General features: G+C 41.2%; 1 protein-coding gene across 5 annotated transcripts in view; it reads left to right on the forward strand.

The window, feature by feature from the left end:
• The window catches only part of Sgcd (sarcoglycan delta), a 928,109-nt gene that overhangs the window by 779,142 nt on the left and 125,205 nt on the right, over positions 1 to 23,762 (forward strand). For all 5 annotated transcript variants that reach the window (XM_078051547.1, XM_078051537.1, XM_078051538.1 and 2 more), the window contains 2 exons: positions 5,446 to 5,533; positions 11,315 to 11,434. In XM_078051547.1, coding sequence (XP_077907673.1) covers positions 5,446 to 5,533; positions 11,315 to 11,434 — 208 coding nt within the window. The remainder of the gene's footprint in view (positions 1 to 5,445; positions 5,534 to 11,314; positions 11,435 to 23,762) is intronic.

Here is a 23,762-nt window from a genome sequence, read left to right on the forward strand (position 1 = left end):
CTCCTATCAGCTCTAGTATTCCTGCTTCCTGCTGAGAGAGGATGGTGTGTGAATCAGAAAGAGATAATAAAAAAAGAAAAAAAAAAAAAAAAGGAAAGCTTAAAGAACAAGAAAAATGTTCCGGAAATTAATAGTAGTAGAAAAGTTTTTCAAAATTAACAGAAAGAATAGAACAATGTCAAAAATGTCCTCCATCAAATAGAACCTAAAGAAAAAGGTTAGAACACAAAGGATAGGAAAAAATAGAAAATCAAGCAAGTTTTTTTTTTTTTTTAACGAAGGCTATATTGGCTCCAAGCAAAGAAAATTGTAGAAAGGAAAGGAAAAGGAAGTGCAGCTAAAGTAGAGTCCTTGACTTGTTGGAGAATAATAGCCACATAATCATAATAACTATGAATATTGATGTAACCCAAGTTATACAAAGTCTAGACCATTGCAGGGCAATAGATAGCATCTAAAGTTAATAAATGTCGCATAGAAGCATATTTTGGGCCAAAGGAAGAGAAACACCTGACAGAAACATAGAAGTTAAAAGCTCTGGCAAGAGGGAGAGGTGCGGATTGCTGCTTTTTGTTACAAGCCTTGTAGCATTTGACATTTATGCATTCTGCTTTGATATGAGGATAAATTAGATGTTTTTAGCAATCAGGTACAATAATTTAAAAATGTCACACAATGGAGCCATTCGGTGTTCAAAGAGCCACATATAGTAGCCCCTGGGAGATGTGGTGGAAAAACAATGTTCATTTCACTAGCCCCAAGTCATCAAGACAGGATTTGATTCAGTTCTGCTTAGTCTCCTTTAAAGAGAGAGAGAAATGAGGTGGACTTCCTCTCCATCAAAATGTGCACAGTGTGGGCACTTAGATGCATGTGCACATTGAGCGTCCTTGTCCTTCTCCTTTGTGAGAGGGTGGCATGTTGCCTCTGTTCTCTATCCTACATTCTGTGTCCAGAAGAATCACAAGCCGATTGGCTGCAGACTGACTTGAACTGACCCTCCTTATCATCCCATGAGGGGCAGCTAGACTCCTTTCTGGCCGTAGTTACCTTGAGGTCAGCAAGCACGAGTCACAGTGGTGAGCAGGAGGGAATGCAGAGGAGAGAGGGAAGGCTGAAAGGGCAGAAGTTAGCTTCTCATCAGATATCAGAGTGTTTCCCAGAGGCTGGGCTTGGCTGGTGTTTTCCTGCCAGGTCTCCATAGGCAGAGTCAGAAAACAAAATAAAAATCACAGGGTCCCAGCCACCCCGGGGGGCTCTTCACTTTGTTAACAGGTTCTTGCATTTTTCCTGGCAATCTTTCTGATATAAGTATACGTGAGGATTGCAGCAACAGTACCAGGCGAGAATAAGGTTCTTTGTTAAAGCCCTGATACAGCAAAGATTCTATTTCCCAGGATGTTAGCATATTAGAACAATTAATGCCAAACTATAACATTTTGACAAGGTAATAAAAAGGGAATGGGTGGTTTTATTATATCTCGTGCTGTAAATCTTGGACAAAGCTGTTGGATTTGTCCGTGATAGAAATACTTAAATAGTTGTAAGGACAGGCAGGTAGTATTGGGAGAGACTGGGATTTGAAGGATGGTGGTAAGCCAACTGGATGTAGGAAAACCTTTGAAATATAAAAACAGAATGTTGGAAATGGAGAAAACCCTTGATTTGCCTTACTGATGGGTTGGGGAAATTAGGGACAGAAGTAAGATCATTCTCCATTCTCTCCATCTCTCCCACTCTATTTCATGCCTCCTTTTCCCTCCTCTCCTGCCTTTTTCCTCTTCCTTCTCTTTTCCCTTTTCCTCTCTCCCTCTTATCTCCTTTACTACTTCCCTTTTTCTCCTCCTTTCTTTGCCCTAAAAATTACTGAGGACTTCACGTGTGCCCAGCACTGGACCACATGCATGCGTCATTCATAATCACATCTGGAATCACCTGTTTTTGAATAATTTTATCTGGGAATCTTAATGATCTCAGTATTAAGTGTATTTTGGTAATTTGATAACTAATTTTGCACCAATCTTTTTTTTTTTTTTTTTGATGAGGACTGGAACAGTTATGTAACTTGCTTAATGTCCACTCCCAAGTGGTAAAGTTGGGATTGGAAGTAGTTGGACTCCAGATCTCCTATTGCACACCTGGCCCACAGAGTGCTCAGTCATGGCAGTGATGAACTTGACAATGATATTGGTGTTGATGGTGGAAAATGCAAAGACTGGGACTGAGCTGATTTCAGCAGGGTCACACAGTAATTGGTGGCAGGAGATTTAGCCAGTTCCCTGATTTCAGGCCATTTTTCTCTCTGAACTATAAAGCTGATGGATATATAAAGAGGAACTTTAGTGAATTAACTCCTGAAAACATAACTCCTTTCCAGGTTTTAAGTTCTAGATCGTGAATTCATACTTCATCAGAATTCTTTGGAAGCAAAAACTTAACACCAAAAAATAAATAAATAAATAACCCAATTAATAAATGGGCAAAGGAACTGAACAGACACTTTATAGAAGAATAAATATGATCAGTCGACAAATATATGAAAAAAATGTTCAACATCTCTAGCAATTAGAGAAATACAGATTAGAACTACACTAATATTTTATCTCACTCCAATCAGAATGGCAATTATTAAGAACACAAATAATAGTAAAGGTTTGGTAAGGATTTGGGGAAGGAGGATCTCTCATACATTGCTGGGGGACTGCAAATTGAAATTGGTGCAACCACCCTGGAAGGCAGTATGGAGATTAATCAGAAAACTTATCATTTGACCCAGTTATCCAACTCCTCAGCATATAACCAAAGGACTTAGAGTCAGCATACTATAGTGATGCAGCCACATCAATGTTTCTAGCAGCTCAACTCACAATAGCTAAGCTATGGAACCAACCTAGGTGCTCTTCAACAGATGAATGGATAAAAAAAAAATATGGTTCATACACATAATGAAATATTACTCAGCCATAAAGAATAAAATTATGGCATTTGCTGGTAAATGGATGAAACTGGAGACTATCAGGCTAAATGAAATAAGTCAATCCCAAAAAACAAAAGGCTGAATGTTCTCTCTGATATGCAGATGCTAACTCACAATAAGCAGTGAGGAGGGAGGAATAGAAGTTCACTAGATCACAAAAAGGGAATAAAAGGAAGGCAGGAATAAGAAAAACAATAGAATGAATCAGACATAACTTTCCTATGTTTGTTATGGATACATGATCCATGTAATTCCACGTCATGCACAAATACAAAAATGGGAAGTTATACTCCATGTATGTATGATATGTCAAAATATATTCTACTGTCATGTATAATTAAAAATTACACAAAAAAATTAAAAAGAACTGTTTTGAAGCTTTAAGTTGAATTGCTAAGCAGACTCAGAAAAAAATGATGAAGAAATTATTTTAGACTAATATTTGTTTCCTTATCAACAGAAAACAAAAGACAAGATTTGAGTAAATGTACTTCTTTCTTGACCCAATTAAAAACAATTTATCTATATTGATTTATTTTTTGAAGTAGGACTGAACTCAGGGGCACTCAACCACTGAGCCACTTCCTTGGCCCTTTTTATTCTTTATTGTGAATCAGGATCTTGCTAAGATGTTTAGGGACTTGTTCAGTGGCTGAGGCTGGCTTTGAACTTGAGATCCTCCTGCCTCAGCCTCCTGAACCACTGGGATTACAGGTGTGTGCCACCACACACCTGGCTAGAGAAACCTTTTTTTTATCGTGGGAAATGAAATTTTAAGCCATGGTGGGAGAGTGCACTGGATCAGTGATCAAAATCCCTTGTCTCTTTCTCCAACACTATGTCAATAGTTCTCACCCAAAGGTAACTGGTTACTCAGGTCCTGAGTGAGTCATGGGTATTGGTTGTCCATTTTAGCAGAAAGCCTAAGATGAGAATGACCACAGATCCAGGCTGTCAGTATACCATTGTTGCCACTCCATCCCCTCTCCTCCTCTTGTGAAAATCATCTCAGCCCTTGGAACTAGCTGTCTGTTAGCTCACAGTCGGCTACTCTCTGTCTACCGGTTCTAAGTTGGATTTGCTAATTAGCCTCACCAATATTAAGAGGAAAGAGCCTATACTTACTTTTGTGAACTTTGTTCTTCATTTCAACTTGGTAAAGCATAGCCTTGCTCTCTTCAGTGACCAGTGCAAATGCCTACTTCTCTAGGAAGTCTTTCCACTCCCCAGGCCCAAGTTGCAAAGAATCCCACCCTTTTGGAAAGCCCTCCAAATACATTGTAGTTCCCTACGGGTTCTCTGGCTAGTATACTTGTCCCCATTAGAAACTAAGACCTTGAAGGTAATGGCTAAGTTTCACCTCTCTGGTAGGATAATGGTTCCATGCATTTGGACAGACTCAATACTGAGTATTGAATATTACAGAGTTTCCGGCAGGTGTGTGCCATGTTTGAAAAGACAGAAATGACTACCATATTCATTTTTTTCCAATGACAACTAGACAATGTGGACGAGCATTAGTAAAAAAGAAAACTAAATGCAAGATTAGCAAATAATAGCATTTGAGCTACATCTAACCCTCCATCTGTTCTTGTATTTTCATCAAAGTAAAAATGGATTTTTCATTGTTAGATGACCAGTGGAGGGAATAAAACAGAGGAAAATTAATACATCACAACACATTAAGAATATATTAGATTTTAAACATAAAATTTAAATGAAGTGAAATTGAAATATCATGGTCTATGAATGAAGTTTACTTGGAATGCAGCCATGCCCCTTTATCTGTGTACTGTTTAAGAATATTTTACACCAAAACAACTAAGTTGTTTTGGTGAATAGGAAAGTGGATAATGGCACAGGGTACCTGGAGGAAAAGTAATCTGGAAAAGAGGAAAGGAAGAATGGGAAAAGATTTACTCAGAAAGTCTAGAATTCCCAGGTTTTGTATGCATGTGTTGCAAACAAGTTCATGGGATTCTCACGGCTGGTGGACTTGCCCAAGGGGAAGACCTTGGGTATTTCGCTGCAGCTATCTGTTCTCTTTTAAGGATTCTTCATTATTCTTTTGCTGAAACTGTAAGCTAGAAAGGATATAGTTAGGAGATTATTCCTGATTTTTTTCTGTCCACAAAAGATAGCTTATATCTGCAATAAGATCTAAAGGTTTCTGTGTCCTAATTGTCTCTGATTTAACTATAGCACCATGCTTGTGTGTGTTTTCTAGAGAAACCTGTGTTGTGTGTGTACATGCATACACCTGCCTCTGGGGGAATTCTATGTTGAATGTATGTCTTTTAATTATCAAGTGTGTGGGACCATTAAACATTTGTTGGAGTTTTCAAATAGCATGCATTGGTTGGAACTTGGCTAAAACCGGTTCAGCTCCTTGGAGAACTGAGATTATAGTTCTTTGAGGTAAAAAAAACCTTCCATTTTCATGTGTTTCCTTTGTTTTCTTATTGCAGGGTAATGCCCTCTACTTCAAATCTGCCAGAAACGTGACAGTGAACATTCTCAATGATCAGACTAAAGTGCTTACTCAGCTGATCACAGGTAAGAAGAGAAAGAACTTAGAAAAGCCAGGTCCATGCTAGGCACTCAGAGAACATACACTTGAAGGTCAAATAAAGCATCCCATGAACTTGGAAAGAAGGTTGGCTAACACATTGACTGTGCCAAGAAAGGAAAACATAAGATGTATTCCATCAGTCTCCTAAAGGAGAGAGCCCTACCTAGTCACATTTTAACTCGGGAAATCCAATGATAGTTGCTTAGGGGGAGAAGCTATTTTTCGCAGGCTGTGGCCCCTAAATACAGCTGCTTGTCCTGCTGCTCAACCAAGAAAAGATCCCCACTCCGAAGCTGGAGGAAACACTGGCTGTGTTAGATTGATTGGGAGAGCAGAGTGTGTACAAAGCCATGCGCCGTGCTTTATGGGTTTTAAAAGGGACTTCTAATGATAGTTTGAATCTATGCCATATTTCCTATATGTGCTGACTTTGAACATAACTCAATTGCAAGATGCAGATGTAGCCATTGGAAATGTTTGTGTGGTCCTTTTTAATATAGGAGATCTGATCCTAACAGCTGTGGAAAGCACCCACTGGGTCTGAAGCTGCACATTCCTCAAATTTAAACAAGGATTGATTATTCACAGGAATGACTGTAATGCTAAGCATGGGCCTCATGGTTGCTTAAAATGTTGAGTGGTGTGCATGCTGCGTGCTCCGTAGGTGAGAGGCAACCGTGAACAGAGAGGCACCATGCACCCCCACACCGCAAGGGGAGAAGGGGTGCTTATCTGAATGGGATGGTTATACTTCCTTCAAAAATGCCATTTGTTTGGCTTCAGGGCTGAGAGAAAAGCATCCAGATGGATATTTTGAGAAGCCAGTTGCCCAAATGCCCTGAAACATTACCGTGACTAAAATTTCTGGAGCCCAGCTCATAAACAAAACCACAGGGAAACAGGTGCTTTTGTGCCCAGAGTCTTTTCCTGCTGGGAGAGAGCCCCACTGTCTGTCCCCAGGAAAGCTGAAGATGGATGTCAAGAGATTCATAACCACTAGGTGACTTGGACCATCGAGGACCATCCATTCCTGGGTCTCAGGGACTGCCGCACACAGAGCCTGTAATCCACAAACATGTCGTTCCAGCATGCAGTGCCATTGCCGGCTGGCCGTGCTTATATAACATCTGGCCTGCAGTCAGCGTGCTAAATAATTAAATAAACAGCTTCGGTAAGCAATGATTTAAGCGGCATGTGTGAAAACTGCCTCCAGGAGGGAAATAAATCCAACCTCAGCTCCCAGATTCCTTCCTTCAAAAGGACCCTATTTAGCCTGTTGATCATTTGCCATTTATTTGCAGAGGGAGATTTGGCTTACTTGAGAGATTTTGTTTTGATAAAGCTGAAACTGCCCAAATAACTATTATTCAGCAAAACAGTCTCTTTCTCTCTCTCTTCCCCTCTCTCCCCGCTTTTCTCTCTTTCCACCTTCTCTCCATTGCTGTCCTCCTCTCCTCCCCTCCCTTCTTTGCCCAGGTTGTCTGACTTTCATTCTTCCTCTGGCTCATCCGCGCTTACCTGTTTCTTCTTGCCCACCATCTCTCTCTCTCTACCCCTCCTCTTTCATGTTCCCCCCACACACCTTTTTTTTCTCCTTCCTCTCTCTGGCCTCCCTTTATTTCCTCCCTCCCTTCTTTCTTTTTTTCTCTTCTTTCTCTATTTTTCTTTCACCCCTTCAGTAGTCTTTTTTTATTTTTCCTAGTCCCAAGGTAAACCCTCCCAGGAGTTAAAAGACACCTATCACTAACTCTTATGGTGAGGCTCAAGAGAGTTAGTGAAATGAGATGGGCAAAAACATTCTAACACTGGGTAACAGAAATTTTCAAGATGAGTTCTACAGAGGATAATAGATTAAATTATAATTCCGTCTATACAAACATATGCACACCCATATTCGTAGGGGTTTTCCTCTATGCTTCTCGGTACGACGGTACATTTATGCACACAGTAGAGAGCACTGTTTCAGCACCCATAACTTAGTCCAGTTATGCTGGGCGGCGTGCTTACAGGAAAGGACGCTGCCTTATTGGAAAGTCCCTGCCTTCCAAGCAATGAGGTCTACTTAGGCAATCCTGAGGATTCAGATATCCTGTGTTCCTGGAAAAAAAAATCTCAAAAGTCCTTTAGAGATTCTAATCTTAAAACTTTCAGGTAATCTCTTTGCATGAAACGATGCTTTCAGTGATAGTTAAGTTCCCAAGATAGATGACAAGTGTATATTTGACCCACAATGCTGCAAGGAGGAAGGTGGTAGGGTTGTCCCTGTACCCTCAGGTGTCAGTGTAGATGGGTCCCAGTGTCAAGGGAGATGGGGAAGGAATTTTCAGCTGAATGCCCCCCCCTACCCCCGTCCTTTTCAACTCCCAGATTTGTGGCAGAGGCTTGACTTGGAGACTGTGGATAAATCCTGATGGATTCCAATTCTCCACGCTGTTCAGTAGAAGGCACTTCACCCATAGACTGTCAGACAAAGGCGGATTAACTGAAGATTAGTTTCACAGTATAAAGAGTGTTTTTTTTTTTCATCCCAAGAGAAACAATGGGCTCACCAAGGAAACTCCAGAGCTGTCCCCCCTTCATTTGCATTTCCCTCTGGAGTCCTGTTTTAAGATTCCAGCCATGTCCAGGAAGTCTGGCAGCCCCAGGGAAAATCTACAAAGGGCAAGCCCTCTGCACCACTGAGCCAGCAGTTACTCTGTGGGGTTTTGGCTTAAATCCCAATTATGGAGTGTTAGATATCCAAATGGTTCTGGCCTTGGGTAAATTCCATTTTGTGTTCTATGAAGCCCCAAAAGGCAAGATAACTTGACTGTGCTTTGTACTTTCTGATTGCTAGGGTCTCTTGAATGCATTCCCCTGTAAGTCTCACAGATGTTTAATGAGTCAGAGTAATCTCAGTCCATACACAGGAAAGGACTCTTATCTCCCCAGGCCGCCAGTTTGGATCATCTTGTGCAGGTCCACAGAGGCCAAGTCCAAGCATCTGTGTCCTCCTGGAATGCCCTCACTTTGCCATGTGACTAGATCCAAAATGGGCAAACTGCACTAACCCTCTGCCCATCCTGAAGTCGTTCGTTCATCATTAATACTTCATTACATTCTCATCCCCAACCTCCCAAAATGGTAATGTCCCTAAAGTATTGACAAGCAACAGTTTTCTTGAAGAAGCAGTCAAGAAGAGAGCTACATCTTAGCCACTACAGACATCCTTAATTCACATCCTTCACTCCATATCTCTGTTCTTTTAAGATCCCCCTCTGGTATCATCTCTGCTTTTCTGCTTTCTCTCTTCTTCATGAATCCCATCTCCTTGCTCTTTTGGACATGTTACCCAATCCTCTTCTCCTTTCTGGACAATCAGACATATTCTTCTGCCGTGGAACAACTCTGAGAGCTGGATTCCAGACTCAGGTCTGCCATTGGCTCCCTGGGCGCCCTTGGGAGAGCTCACTAGGTCTTCACTGCCAGCTCTCCTCACCTACCACATGCAGTTGAGCTCATAAAAGATGACACCCAGGACCCAGGCTGCTTGTAAATTCTGTACAATCTCTGCCGTTTCCATCTCTGAAACATTAAAGAGCCTTTCCAATGTCCCTTCTTTGTGCATCAGGGGGCCAGCCGTGAATGCACTTGTAAGAGATGATTGTCTGCCAAATTGATATGATTATGTGAATGAGGAAAGTGCCCCGAGAGGCTTCATCATTCATCATTTTCAATGCATCACCACCACTGCAGTCGAAAACTGGTAATGGTGATGGAGATGACCACGGGAACTACATGAACAGCCTTCACATTTCATAGCATTTTTCCACCTACGGAGTTCTTTTTCTGAATTCTATATTATTTGATCCTTTCCAACTTTCTATGATTCTATGAGATACAGAGAGAAGATCGTTGGTATTCATTATTTTCTTTTTCTAATGGTACTGAAGGTTGAATCCAGGATCTTGTGCATAATAAGCAAGCAAGCACTCTACCACTGAGCTACCCCACCCTGAGCCCTCCTGATAGTCGTTTTATAGATGCAGACACCGAGATTCACAAAGATCAAGTGACTTATCCAAAGTCGCAGCACCAAAAAATTTGAGAGCATTGGTACATAATTCATGCCTCTTGATTCCTGTTCCAATATTCTTGACCAAGAGCAAAGCTGCCTCAGATGCCCAAGGGCTGACCTGACACTATTTGTCAGGTTTCATTGCTCCCCTTCCTGAGCATGAATAATTTCACAGAGTATCTTCAGACAGGGACATTTCATGGCCGTGATGAATCCAGATCAGACAAAACACATGCACACAAAAGCCAAGACAACTCTGATCATGTCTGAACACAGACAAAAATATAACAACCATTCTCAAACCAAAAGACCAAGTATCCCTCATCCTAGTGACTGTGATCAACTGAGGTTTCTTTATTCGTGGCCATTTTAGCATTGCTCTGGGCTTCCCCACTTCTAGATAAGATTTATTAAGATACCTGTCCTAACGTTAGTCGATCTTCTGAAAGGATTTAATCTGTCTTGCTTTCTTAACTTTTCCTGAAAATAACCTAACACGAGGCTAAAACCTAAAGAGTCCTAGCAGCTGTTTAACAAGATGCCTCGTGATTACCCACCACACACCTTCACCTCCCTGCAGTGAATAAGAAATGGAGCTAGTTCACCTCCAGGTGTGTTCTTCATGGGTCTTTGGCTGTTAGGCACTGAGGACCCTTTCTTTGCTACATGTTATGAAGTAATAGTCTAATGAACACTAACAAGACAGCAGCAAAAATGCCACACCCGAATCTCCTGGGCATTTGGGGGAAAATACAAGATTTTTGGACACTACCATCAAATTTTACTATAGGAGTTCAAAGACCAAAAGATAAATTCCTTTTGATCAGAACTAGGTTCCATGAGGATGAACACACCACGGGATTATTCAGATGCTTTATGAGAGCTACCTGGGAGATCCAGCTCAGATGGACTGAAATGTTTTCCTTTTAGAAATTCTGGCATGTGAACTTGTTTTTGTATAGTACCTAAAACTCTCTGCAATTTTTTGTTTTTGTTTGTTGGTTAGCAGATTGTTAAATTTGTATCAATATTTGCCCATCAGCAGGCAGATACATGGGATCAGGAGTGAGTCTTCCCTACGTACTATTGCAGATACACCACCCTCAAGAATAGCCTCTGTTGTCATATAATAAACTCAAAATTTATTTTTTATTGAATGACTTTCTGACATGAAAGATTCAACAATTTCTAAAGGAATTAATTACAATATTTTATAGCCATCTCTGCCAGGAAATGATCTATCTAGTGAGAAAATAGACTTGTCTTAGTTCACACACAGCCACTGGGTCAAGGCTACAAAAGGAGGCAGATTTCAGCTAAATTTAAAGGAGCCCTTTTGAACATTAGGGCAGCTGAAGGTGGATGATCAACTTAAGAGGGGGTAAGCCTCTTGGGCCTTGACATATTCAACCAAGAATCTACAACTCTGCCACTGATTTGGTGGTTAGCTGAGAGAAATTTCATTTGAGCATTAGTTTGGAAGGAGGATGTGATGGTCTTTAAAATTATAGCCTGAGAACCCATCATTAAACGTAATTGACAAGAGATGACTCAGGTCAATAGGCTGATTTTCACGCTTGGTTTCTGAAAACCAATCCACTTAACATTAAAGTCCAACACAATTTTGTCAGATGCATATGTTCTATGAAAAGCAGTCCAACTGCAGTGAAACTAACATACTTCCTTCTTTTCTTCCTCCCTCTCTTAGGTCCAAAAGCTGTAGAAGCTTACGGCAAAAAGTTTGAAGTAAAAACTGTTTCTGGGAAATTGCTCTTCTCTGCAGATGACAATGAGGTGGTAGTAGGAGCTGAGAGATTAAGAGTTTTAGGTAAGGAAATTTTCAACATGTAATTGGTTTGATGCTGCCATACATATTTTAAAGGAAAACTGAAATGGTACCATGGATCAAATGTATACATATTTTGTCCCTATAAAATATGTATACCCCAATGTGACAGTATTTGGAAGTGGTGCCTTTGTAAGTTTATTAGGTCTTCAGAGTGGAACCTTTATGCATTGTACTTATGTAGTGCCCATAGGAGGGAATGAAGAGTTACTCCTGTGTGCTCTCGTGCCCCCTCTCTCTTGCCATATGAGGTTACAATGAGAAGCTGACAGTTGAAGGGGGCCCTCGCCAGAACCCAAACAGGCTGAGACCTGATCTCAGTCCTCAGCCTCCAGTACTGGTGTAAGCCAGCCAGTCTGTGGTACTTTGTTACATCAGTCCAAACTAAGCAAATTGGTGTCCAAAAAAGGAAACAAGGCCAATTTGCTGGATTCTTTTACAGTGAGGCAGTTGAATCTCCCTAGAGCCTGGCCCCCTGGTGAAAGTTTCTCATTCCATGACGTCATCTTGGCGCATCTTCCAGCTCTGAGCTTTGACTTGGATGGGTGGTCAGTCCAAAAATGATAATAGAGTATATGCTGTCCTCACAAACGGACAGTTTTGCCTGAAATAGTCAAGATTCTATACATGGTGAGCCAGGCAGGGTGATTCATGCCTATAATCCTAGTGACTCAGGAGGCCAAGACAGGACGATTGTTAAGTCTGAGGCCCACCTCAGCAATTTAGTAAGACCCCCTTCTCAACACAAAAAAATAAAAAAGGCTAGGGATGTGGCTCAGTGGTAAAGCATCCATCTGTTAATTCTCCAGGATTTATTAAAAAAAAAAAAGATTGTATACATGGTACAGTGATCTGTAAACCTGGTTGTAAATTAAGAATCATCTGGGAAACTTGAAAAGTTGAGGTCCGTAGATCCATCTCTGACATATTGGATTATAAGCTAAGGTGGAAGAACCTGCAAGTTTATTGTTAAAATATTTGCCAACTTTCCTGTTTTGCCACTTTGGGAATCGTTGAATTGGGAACATACAACAAATGATTGTTCTATGACTATACACTGGGAATAGCCCAGCTTGGTAGGGGTGCTCATATTGGAGTGAACCTGGCTTTTAACCCCTGCTGGCACCTACGAGTTGTGTGTCTTTGGGCAAGTTCCTGACATCACTGAGACAGTTTCCTTTTCTGCTCCACTAGGTTAAGAACAATTGGCATATCAAGTCGTGGGCAGGGTTAAATGAGACCATGTTCGATGCACTTAACACAGTGCCTGTGCACAATAGGACTCAATCACTGATTGCTGCTGTTTGGGCCACTGTGAATACCCACTGTTTTCCCTTCTTCTGTTCCATAGTATTCAGTGTAGCATGGTGGTTCCTAGCTCAAGCTCTGAGATGAACCCTTTGTGATTTTTAACTCCATCTCTGTCTTTTACTACCTCTGTGACCTTATGCTTGTGGTTTCAACTCTCTGTACCTGTTTAACCTATTTAATTGGCTCAGCAGAAATATTGATCTTTCCAGATTGTTGGGGAGATTGAATGAAATAGTATATGTAATATGTTGACTAAAGCATTAAGTACTCAGTAAATGCTAGCTATTGTTATCTTAAGTTATTATTATTCTAAGTTCTTTCTAGTTGAAATTACTTCTTCCCTGCATTATTATTTGCCCTCCGCATCTTTCAGTTCCATGACTTTCATCCTCCTGGCTATCACTTCAGCCCTCAGTCAATTTGTTCTTGCATGAGCTAGCATGCACATTTGGGGTTTGCACGCTCACTCTCTTTCCTTCTCTCTCTCTCTCTCTCTCTCTCTCTCTCTCTCTCTCTCTCTCTCTCTCTCTCTCGTAAAATACACATTCACATCTAATGTCCTTGTTGGATGACTCAGATCTCCAGCTCTGACAGCTAGATCTTCCTCTTAGACTGGATATTCCACCAGCCTCTCAGACATGGCTTATTTCAAGTGCCTAGTCTAACACTCACATTCCATCCCGACCCTCTTCTCTCCAACTTTGCTGGATTATTGTCCCTGTTGCTTATACTAGCCCCATTATTCTCTGCTCTCTCAGTCTCTCAACTTCAGCACCACCAGCTCAGCAGATTCAGAAGGCGGAACTGGCCATTCATAGGGGCTGAAGGGAGGAGAGGAAGTGAGGCCAGGGAATCTAGTTCCTGGCCCGTGGCTCAGCAGTGGTGTCACCTAGATCCTTTGCCTTTCTTTTAGGGCCCATTCTAATCATGAGAGTTTCCTGGAGAAGTTTCCAATGTTTTCAGGGACAGAAACTGAACAACATTTCATATATAGCCCCAGTAAATAAGAAAGATAAAAGTGCAAGATTGCTCTGGAATATCACCAAGGATTTGGGGCAGAGAGGTCAGATATGGGAATCTTACCTGTGTAGTTTCATTCTTTCCGCCCTTTGTATGGACTGCTTAGAACTAATTTTTAAAACCTGATAAGTAGATTATCTTTCAAAACAATTCTCTGGACCACTTGCTATGATCTGGGTGCAATGCTTTGAACGCATTATTAAATTTAGACCTAATAAATTGCCTTGTGATATCATTGTCATGCCTATATTTCAGGTCCCAGAAAGGGGTTGAATCATAGGAGAGGTGAGCCATGGTTAGACTCATGAGAGCCAGCATCCCCTGCCTGCTGCTTTGTATGCAGAGCGCTTTACTTGAAGGCACCATTCTTTGCTGACTCCTCTCATTAAACCATTTTCAAATGAGGAAACTAGGTCTTGAAAAGGTGAATAAATTTGCCTAAGACCAAGTGCCAGTAAGAATTAGGACCTGAGTACAAATCCTGCCCATGGACCCCAGCCTCATGGCATTTCTCACACACTATATATTAGTCTAAGACTTTCTCCATTCTCACAGTTGATATTTTTCTCTGTATGTAAAAATGACATTTTTTTCACATTAATTGTAGGTGAGGCAGGGGAGCACAAATTTTCAGGTGGTCCCCTTGTTCCAGAGGACTTTACGTTACTAGTTCTAAAATAATTGTCCAGGGAGAGAAGTGACACTATCTCACACCAGGATCACTTTGGAAAAGTGGCTTTGACAACTTCCCATTAGTTGCTTGGTGCTTTCTGAGTCACTTCACTACATTAAAATCTGTCTTTGCAAAAACAGTTGCTGAATAATTCTAAATGTCCAAGTACTTTGGCTTAATCTTATTGCACAAAACCCTTATTGTACAAAATCTTGTACAAAACTCTGTACAAAACTCATTTACAGATTCCCCCTGCCCCACAGCTACTTAGACAATATTGGAATATGATTGTAGCTTGGGGTCACTTCAATGCAGGTGGATATTTTGTTGTGGTTTGTGCTTATTTGTCATAGTTTGCTTAGAGAATGATACATGATAAAGCCTGTCTCTCTCCATCATTAGGAGAATTTGCTTTTCTTATGTAAAAATGAAGAAGAAAAGCATCAAAATAAACTCCACTGCTGCTACCAGTGTGAAAAAGATTTGGAAATGTCCACCCCACAAATCTTGCATCAACCTACTTGGTGAAATGAGCCAAGGGTGCTGCAGAAATGAGCTTCCTGTCAGCTGGGACTCAGCCATATGGTGTGGAACGAGAAGCTTAGGCAATTTCGTTTTCAGCTTAATGAGAAGTTTTGTCTTTGTGAGTTGTCAGGCTGCACAACTCTGGAGAAGTTTTGACTCTGGAAGCCTGTTTCTTGGTTTGAAACCTTGCTCAGCCTCTCAGGCTCTGAGTTATCCAATTCAAGTCTACTTTTCTCTCTAAGCTTGAATTTCCACTCGTCTAAAACAGAACAAGATAAAGAAAGGAAAAAATAAAAGAATGAGTAGAGCAAGAAGTATAAGTAAATATTATAGACAGAGTTATTTCAGTTCATAGGAATAAGCAATAGGGAACCAAAAAGATAATGTATCTGGGATGCATTGGTTCCGAATATTTTCTAAAGCTCTTCTCCAGCCTTGGGTTATATAGGTCAGTGGTAAAGTGTGCTCTTAACATGTGCAAGGCCCTGAGTTCATTCCCAGCAACACACACACACACACACACACACACACACACACACACACATATGTACACATACATATACATTCATACACTCATACATACACTTCTAGATAACCACACTCAACCTAGAGCACATTCAAGGGACCTCAAAGAGCATGGCCAGGGACCCGGAAGCCATTCTTCATGCAGAATGTTTCAGTCATCTGGAAACATACAGCCTCCCATGGCAGTGCAGGGACATCAATGTGAGCAGGCTGCACTTGCTAACCTGTGTATGCCTGTCGTCCCTGCGAGATCTATGCCATTGAGTCGCTGAGCACAGCTTTTGTAATTCACTCTGTCCTACAATCCTGGTCTCTGTCATTTGGTAGCTATGGCTGGATAAGTTGCTTCTGCTTTCTTGGCACCCTTTTCCCTCTCCGTGACATCTGGACCTTGGCATTGTTGGAAAACTTAGTGGCATGAGGAGCACTGGGTGTGTACCCCTGAGTGTGGCGCCCAAGTCAGCACTCAATACATAATGACTCTTGCTTTGTTGGTAATGGCTTCTCTGGGTCCACTTGGGCTTCCAGAAGCTGATCCAGACTGAAATCCTATATTTCATTTCTTGGGGGTTCACAAAAGGAATTGGCTTGAAACTTCTAAGGGCTCTCATGCATGAGGTGAGTTTGGATTAATGGATCCCCTGGACAGGGCCAGGGTCAAAACCATTTTACCTGTGAGCAGGTAATGTTGAGCTTATGAATATAAGTGTTCTCATTTCAAAGGATCCCAGAGTTTTTATTTTATTAGCCCAGAACTGTCCTCTTAATCCTAGCTCCAAATTCCCAGCAGCCTGAACCTTCCCACCTTGTGTGGACTTCTGTGCATCCCTTCTACTTCATTAGGAATCCCACAAACGCCCTGCCTCTCCAGGGCCCACCTGACTAATTCTCCTTATGTGTCCACCTTTGTTCAAGGTCTGGCCTTCATTTCATTCTCTGTACAAACACTAAGGTTGTTGCAATTCTTGAGGTTTCTGTAGCATGGAGCATGGGGTTGGGTTCTTTGTCTTTGAATTGGAAGAATGAAATCCACAGATACAAGTTGAGATCAAAGTAACAGGATTTATTAGAGTAATAGAAAGAAAGCAAGGTTTCCAAAGGAGAGGGATACCAAGCAAAGGATCCTGGAGAGCGACTATTATCTAAGGATTTTTGTGAATCTACAGGATTAAGAAAGTAAGCTCCGCACCCAATCCTGAGTAAGACACTCAGTGCCCACAAACTTTTCACATGTTCTCTGGTCTGATTATGTCACCGTGTCTTTGTTTTATTATTTATTTATTTATGTGGTGTGTGCCTGGGTACCAAACACGAGATGTCTCATTATCAGTTATTTCTTTTTTTCTCTGCTTACTAAGGACTAAGGAGTTGGCTTGACCTTGATGAGGCCTGGCTTTTGTAGGTATTTTCTCAGCCCCACTACACACAGATCTGAACTTAAAGGAGCTTAAGTTTCCTGCCTATCCATTTTAATCCTTTCTCCCACCTCATTATGAGCTACTTAGGTCTAGCACACAAAAAAAAATTTAGTTTGTAATCAGGTCCATTCATTTAATGACCCAAAAGGTGTAAAATTAGTATTCAAGATGAGGCATGATAGAGTTTATCTTTCATTAGAGAACACAGTTATTAAATATTGGATAAAAGTGGTCTTTAATAAGCAGCAAGAATATAGGCAATAAAAAGCCAGGGCATCTAAGAGACATCTTCATAGCAATGCCAGGGAAAGCGTGACTTTGGTTTTCATTAATGACCGATTTCATTGAACAATGAATCGGGCATTATAGCATTTATAAACAAAGCATAATCATAAAGTGCTATTCTAATTGTTAATTAGGTCTATTTATACTCTAGATTAGTTTTTTCATTATGTCCTCTAGATGCCACTTGATGCTAATTATCTGAGTTACATTATTATCAAGTGAAAAACATTTTTAATTAAATCTAAAGCCATTTAAATTAGCATAAAATTTATAGAAATTTAAATGTGGCCTGATGCTTAACTGTTTTTTTTTTTTTTTTGGACTACTCAGATGATAAAACTCTCTATTGCACCCTGGCAAACTGATGATTATGATAAGAGGAACCAAGGATATTCTTAGTGATAATGTTCATTCATTAAATCAGTGTGTGTCTATCATACATATGTACATTGATATAACATATGTATATGTAGGTATGTGTATGTGGTGTCTCTGAATTACTGTTACTGATGCCACAGAGATTCAAGGATGGATGCCACTGGAGCTCTGTGTCTAAAGAGATGAGACAAACTGACAGGTTTCTGTGAGCCCAGGGAGGAAACCAGCTGCCTAAGGAGGGGGATAGAATAGAGGACCTGTAGAATCCAGCAGACGAGGGCAGGAGAGAGTTTAGAATCTTAAACTGGTAACCAGGGATATTTGGACTAGTTCTTGAGTACAGGTGATGGGTGGGGGAGATACAGGGAGAAGACTGGCCTGGTGAATGGGATAGTTTATCATTCAGGACTCACTTGGCTGCAAGCAATATAAATCCAACCCAGAGTGAGAGCTGGAAAGTTTTACTGGCTCATCTGATTGAAAAGCCCTCAGGTAGTTGGCTGTAGGCTGGATTCAGTGGTTCACAGGATGAGACCAAAACTGCTTCTGTCTTTTTTTCTCTTACCATGTCTCTGCTCTGCTTTCCAAGCTGTATTCTGTCCTCAGCTTCGCTGGTGAGCGTAGAGTGTTTATCTTCCTAACAAAAATTTAACCACTGGGGCTATGTGCCTAGTCATTGAGACCAAGATGCTGGAATCTGCAGGTTAGTGAGACCTAGGTCCTATCCCAAATGCTAGAGCTGAGGTTGGACTGACAGTGAGTGAAACAGACCAATCTCCAAGGGAAAACCAGAATATTGTTAACAAGAGAAGGAATAGATGCTAGGCAAAGACAAAATCAAGTATTTGTTTCAGTAATCAAAGTTGCAATCATAGCAAATTGTAATGATCACACATGAGACTGGAACCCAGGAATTGCTCAATACCTCATCAAAAAGATCTTCCCTGACCACTTTATAAAAATGTTACATTCTCACCACTGATGTACATATCCAGAGTGGGCAAAATATGGCCCATGGGCCAAATAGGTCAAAACCACTTCCTGTTTTGAAAAAAAATGCTTTTTTGGAACACAGTCAAGGTGGTGCATTTAAGTATCATCTCTTTGGTTCTGTGCTATCATGACAGAGTTGAGTAGTTGAGTCAAAGATCATATGGCTCACAAAACACAAAATATTTACTGTCTGGTTATTTACAGTAAAAGTTTCCAGAATCCTGGCCTGCACCTTTATTTTACTTTATTCTTCTTTACAAAGGTTATTATAACATGACATGCTATATATATATATATATATATATATATATATATATATATATATATATATATATATATTTCCCTTCTTTCCTTTTTAGAATATAAGCTTCATGTGGCAGCAGGAAGTCTTTTTTAGCAAAGTCTTGAATAGCCCCTTTCATAAAGAAAGTGTTCAGTAATGTTTTTGCATGTATAGACTGAAAGATTCAACCATGGGACTCTTGAACAATTAATATGACAATGTAGTGTAAAGAAGGGAGGGGAAACTTACACTCCAGTTACAAAGATGTTAGAATACCTTTGTTGAAGATCCACTACAACCTCAACTAGGATAGTAAGAGATGAAAAAGTCAAATGGGAAAGACCGTCTAATGATGATGAGATGAGACAAATTGACAGATTTCTGTCAAAATCTGGCAAATCACTAGACATGAAGGGTCCAGAGAGAGGGAAGTTGTAAATACCTCTGGTACTGTGAGCTGCCTTAGTCAGACAGTTGTGGTGTCATTAACAGAAATTGGTAGGAGATCAGAGATGAACAGCTTAGCTTTACATGTACTGGGATCCTAGAGTTTTACCCCTCCCATGGGGAGATCCACTGTCCAGCAGGAAATGCCAGAAAAATGCCTACAAGAGATGCAGTCTGAGCAGAGGGGCTGCAGAGTTGCCCACATAGCTTGATCATATGCACAAGAAAGATGGCCTAGGAGTGTCCCAGAGCAAGTAGCTGGAGAAGTTCATCAGTTTCAGCTTCCTTGAAGCCCTTAGCCTTCCAGACCTTCTGTGTCTCTGAAGAAAAACCCAGGGCTGGCTTACAGAGGCCCAGGCTTCCCTCCCTGGTGCGTGTATGGGAGTCACAGACCCTACTCTATGTTCTTATACCGATCCTCTCTGCCTTCCACCATAGCTATGTGAAGAAATTCAAAATCGGCTGGATTCAACACAATTTGATTCTGTCCTATTACCAGCTATGTGACCTTGACTGCACTATTAAAATTGCTCTCCACAAACAGCATGTCTCCCTTCCTTTCACTTTGCTTCCATCTATTTTCATCTTTGTCTTTCTACAGTATTTTGTCAGTGTCAGAAAACATCAGAGAGGCTCTGAAGGATTAAAGAGTAGAACCTGGGTCCTCCTGTGGGCTAGTTGAAAACTGAGTAATTCAGACACTGATCCTCAAGCACGAGAGCTCACCAATCTAGGAATTTATCACCTGGGTGACAAATCAGAGGAGCCTGAAACTTGCCAAGGCCCTCCTTCTTCTTGGTATTGCAGAGATAAATTTGGGGGGGATTCAACTGTTTATAAAGAATTGCTGGGGTGTAGCTCAGTGGTAAGGTGCTTGCCTAGCATATGTGATGCCTTAGGTTCAATCCCCAGTGCCCCCAAAAAAGGAGAATGAGGAAGAGCAGAAGGAAGAAGAAGAAGAAAAGAAAAACAAATGTTGGTTCTATAGTTCTTCTAGGGTACCTCATTCCAAAGTTGGTTTATTATTTACAGGAATACAGGAATAATGACTTAGATCATGAAAATACATTTCCCATAAATAATTCAGCAAGAAAGCCAAATGTAAAAGAGTCTCAGATGAACAACCCCAACCTCATAAACCAGAGACACTTAATGAGAAAAAGCACAATTCTACAATAGAGAAATAATAAAGGAGTTTCATTGTAAATACTATCATCACTCTCCAAAAGCATTAAAAAGAGCTGGCGTGGAAGCTGGGGCAGTGCCACACCTAGAGCTTCAGGCAGGCACCCACCTATGTGTGCGGGCACCGCCAGCTTCAGTGTTTCAGCCCAATCCCCTGATGCTCCAGGAGGTAATTCCTGATGCAGGAGGAAAGACGTTTGCTGAGCCTCACATCATTTTTCCTTTGGCACCAGGGAGATGTGATTTACGATGAGCGTGATGGATTCAGGGTTCTGTGTACACTTCTCCAGCTGTCCCAGAGCCACAGCCTCAGCAAACCTCCCCCAGATGCTCAGCTCAGCCCCCGGCTTCCTCAGGGCCTGTAGGTGGGGGTGGGAAGAAGGCAGCCAGGGACATTTATCTGCTTTCTAGTTTGATTAAAGAGTTGATGAGATACATTCCTGGGCTGCTTTGAAGAGAACCAATTACAGCACTTAGCAAAGGAGGGGCAGATGGTTTGGGGTTTTTTGTTTGTTTGTTTGTACAACTGACAAGATTTTGATTTCTCTATCAAGTTGCAGTCAGCACCACTTTCAGGCATCTGTTGGTTGGTTTTTATTGTCAAAGTTTTCTTCTTGCCAGTTAACACCATGAGGGTCTATTCACAGGAGGAGATCAACTTCTGTCAGGGCATCCTCAATGTCAACAGGTATATTGTCTCCTTTGTTATTAATGACACAGACTGTTATGGAATGTTCTTATGCCACAAAAAGTCACCAAAGGAGAATTTTTTTTTCCTTCTTTCTTTCCAACAGAAGCCAAGAGGAATGTTGGTATTCCACAGTGACACTTGCAACTTAATGAGATGGCAATGTGAATAAGAAAATCTCACTACTCGGGACAGGAAAGGAAATTAACTTTATTCTTTATTGGAAGGACTTGGATTTTATTTGTTCATTTGAGTGTGAAAGAAAAGTACTAAAATATTCTTTTAAGTTCTTTATTCATTTCCTCCCCCATATCCCTACACTTTTGCCATGTATTTCTCTCCCAGTATCAATTCTCTTTGTATCCTTCTTCTTCAAGAAGAGTGGCTAAGTTGACAAGGGTGAATCTAAGCAAAGGAAATAGGGAGAAAGGGGGAAAATATCCAGACCCATCCAGGGCCCAGAGTAGAAGCAAAATGCTTATTCTCTCTCTCTCTCTCTCTCTCTCTCTCTCTCTCTCTCTCTCTCTCTCTCTCTCTCTCTCTCTCTCTTTTTCTCTCTCTCTCTCTCTCTTTAGGACAGTACTGTGGGATGGTAGAATGGTTGCATATAGGATTTGGAGATAGACTGCTTAGATTCTAGTCTTATTACAACTTTGGATGAGTTTCTGAATCTCTGAAAACCTCAGGTTTCTCATCTATAAAATGGAGCCATAAGAATGTCCTGGACATGTTGCCAAGCACACAATTAGTGCCCAAAATGTTGCTGCTTATTGTCACTGTTTATTCTGCAAATTCTTTTTGAGCAGCATTTGTTCGACTATCACAGATTAAAGTTCAGTGCAGAGATGTGTAAACGCAGGACAGAATTTCCTCATGAGATGTTCCCAAGTAGAGTTCAGTCAGGTAGGGGCGGCAGTGCACATGCCCAGTAACATCAGATACAGCAGCAGCAGTAAATATTTTAAAAACTTATTTAACAAAGACATCTGATAGATCTTGGCTGAGAGGATTAGGTGGTAAATGCAGGCAATAGAATAGTGACCAAGAGAAACCTCTTAGGGGTGTTGAGGGAGAAGGCAAGGTGGAGGGCAGAGGTTGACTCAGCAGAAGCAATGGAAAAGAGTGACAGCCTCCGAAGTTGCCTCAGCACAGCTGTATGTGACCCAGGAGCTGGGGTGGTCGGCCATTGCTTTCTCCAGCAAATGAAGATACTTGGATTTCTTGTTGGGCAAGAGACTGTCATTACCAGCAGATAAGAGAACAGGAATTGCTTTCCTCCCCCAAAGCAATCTGAGTTAAGGAGATGTCTCAGAGATCAGCTACAACCTGCTGGGGACTTTCCTTCTTGGCAGTGTACTGTGAAGGATGTGACTGAAATGGTAATGGGAACATGTGATTTTAGTTTGATTCTGTAAGTCAGAGAGGAAAGACAAACAGAGTTACTCGGGCGTTATTTATGATGCAAGAACATTTTCAGTTCAAAGAAAGGAAGTGACATCAACAGGAAGCCTCTTGGCATGAGTTAAGCTGTCACACAGCAGATCTCTATTCAAGAGTCACATTACATTCAACACATTAACTGAGCACTCACTCTGGCTAACTGCTGTGCTGACCATGGTCACACCCTGGGGTTCTGACTTTCTGGAATCCAGAGCCAAGCACAGACAGAGGTTTTGAATATTTATACAAAAAGCATGCATGCTCTTATAGGAGCGAAGTACAAGATGTTTTGGATACATAAATCAGGGGATTTATTTAAGAGGAAAGTCTTCCCAAGGCAAGTGGTGATTGAGACAGGAAGGATAAATTAGAGTCAGTTAGTCCAAGGGCTGGAGAGTCCGGGTGCAGAGCAGCTGTTTCAGGCACACAGAAAACCTTATAGCAAGTTTTTGTGAAGCAAGACCATTTGGAGAGAGAAAAACAAAAACAAATTTTAGAAGTTCAATATAGAGAGACCATGGAGTGGAGTGCCCATTCATGAAAGGCAAGAGGTTGTGACTGTAGTAGTTAGTATTTTTAAATCCTTAAACTCTGTGGAGAGTGACCTTTGCCCTGCTCTGAGTTACTTTATGATGTATAGAACAGCCATCTTCAAGCCTTGCCTCGCCCTGAGTTTCTCCTTTTTATAAAGCAGCTGTGCCCTGAGCTAATCTGTTTTGGGTGCAAACACTAAGGCAGAATGACATTGTAACTTGTTTGCATAAAGAGACAAGGACCAGCTGTTGGACATATAGAACTTATCAAAAAGAATGACCCCTAGCTACACAGCACAATAATAAGGCACAGACTGATAAATAAACGGGTGTGCTCATAAAAAACAGACCACCTGTGAGCTTGTCATATAAATCATAAGCACATAGGTACCCACCTCAGAGAGATTAGGCCTATGAGCTTATCAAACACCCCAGGCCACCCAGTGAGCCACCGGCCCACCTGGAACACATAAGGGCAATGAAAATACTGGTATGGCAGCTCACAGTGCCTGTCATCTTACACCACCTGGGGAACACATTAGGAGAGGGACAGGATGTCCCCATTCAGTTCTCCTTGCTTGACACAGCCCACTTTGAAACTGCCTG

This window comes from Ictidomys tridecemlineatus, chromosome 1 (assembly GCF_052094955.1).
Source record: "Ictidomys tridecemlineatus isolate mIctTri1 chromosome 1, mIctTri1.hap1, whole genome shotgun sequence".
Lineage (NCBI taxonomy): Eukaryota > Metazoa > Chordata > Mammalia > Rodentia > Sciuridae > Ictidomys > Ictidomys tridecemlineatus.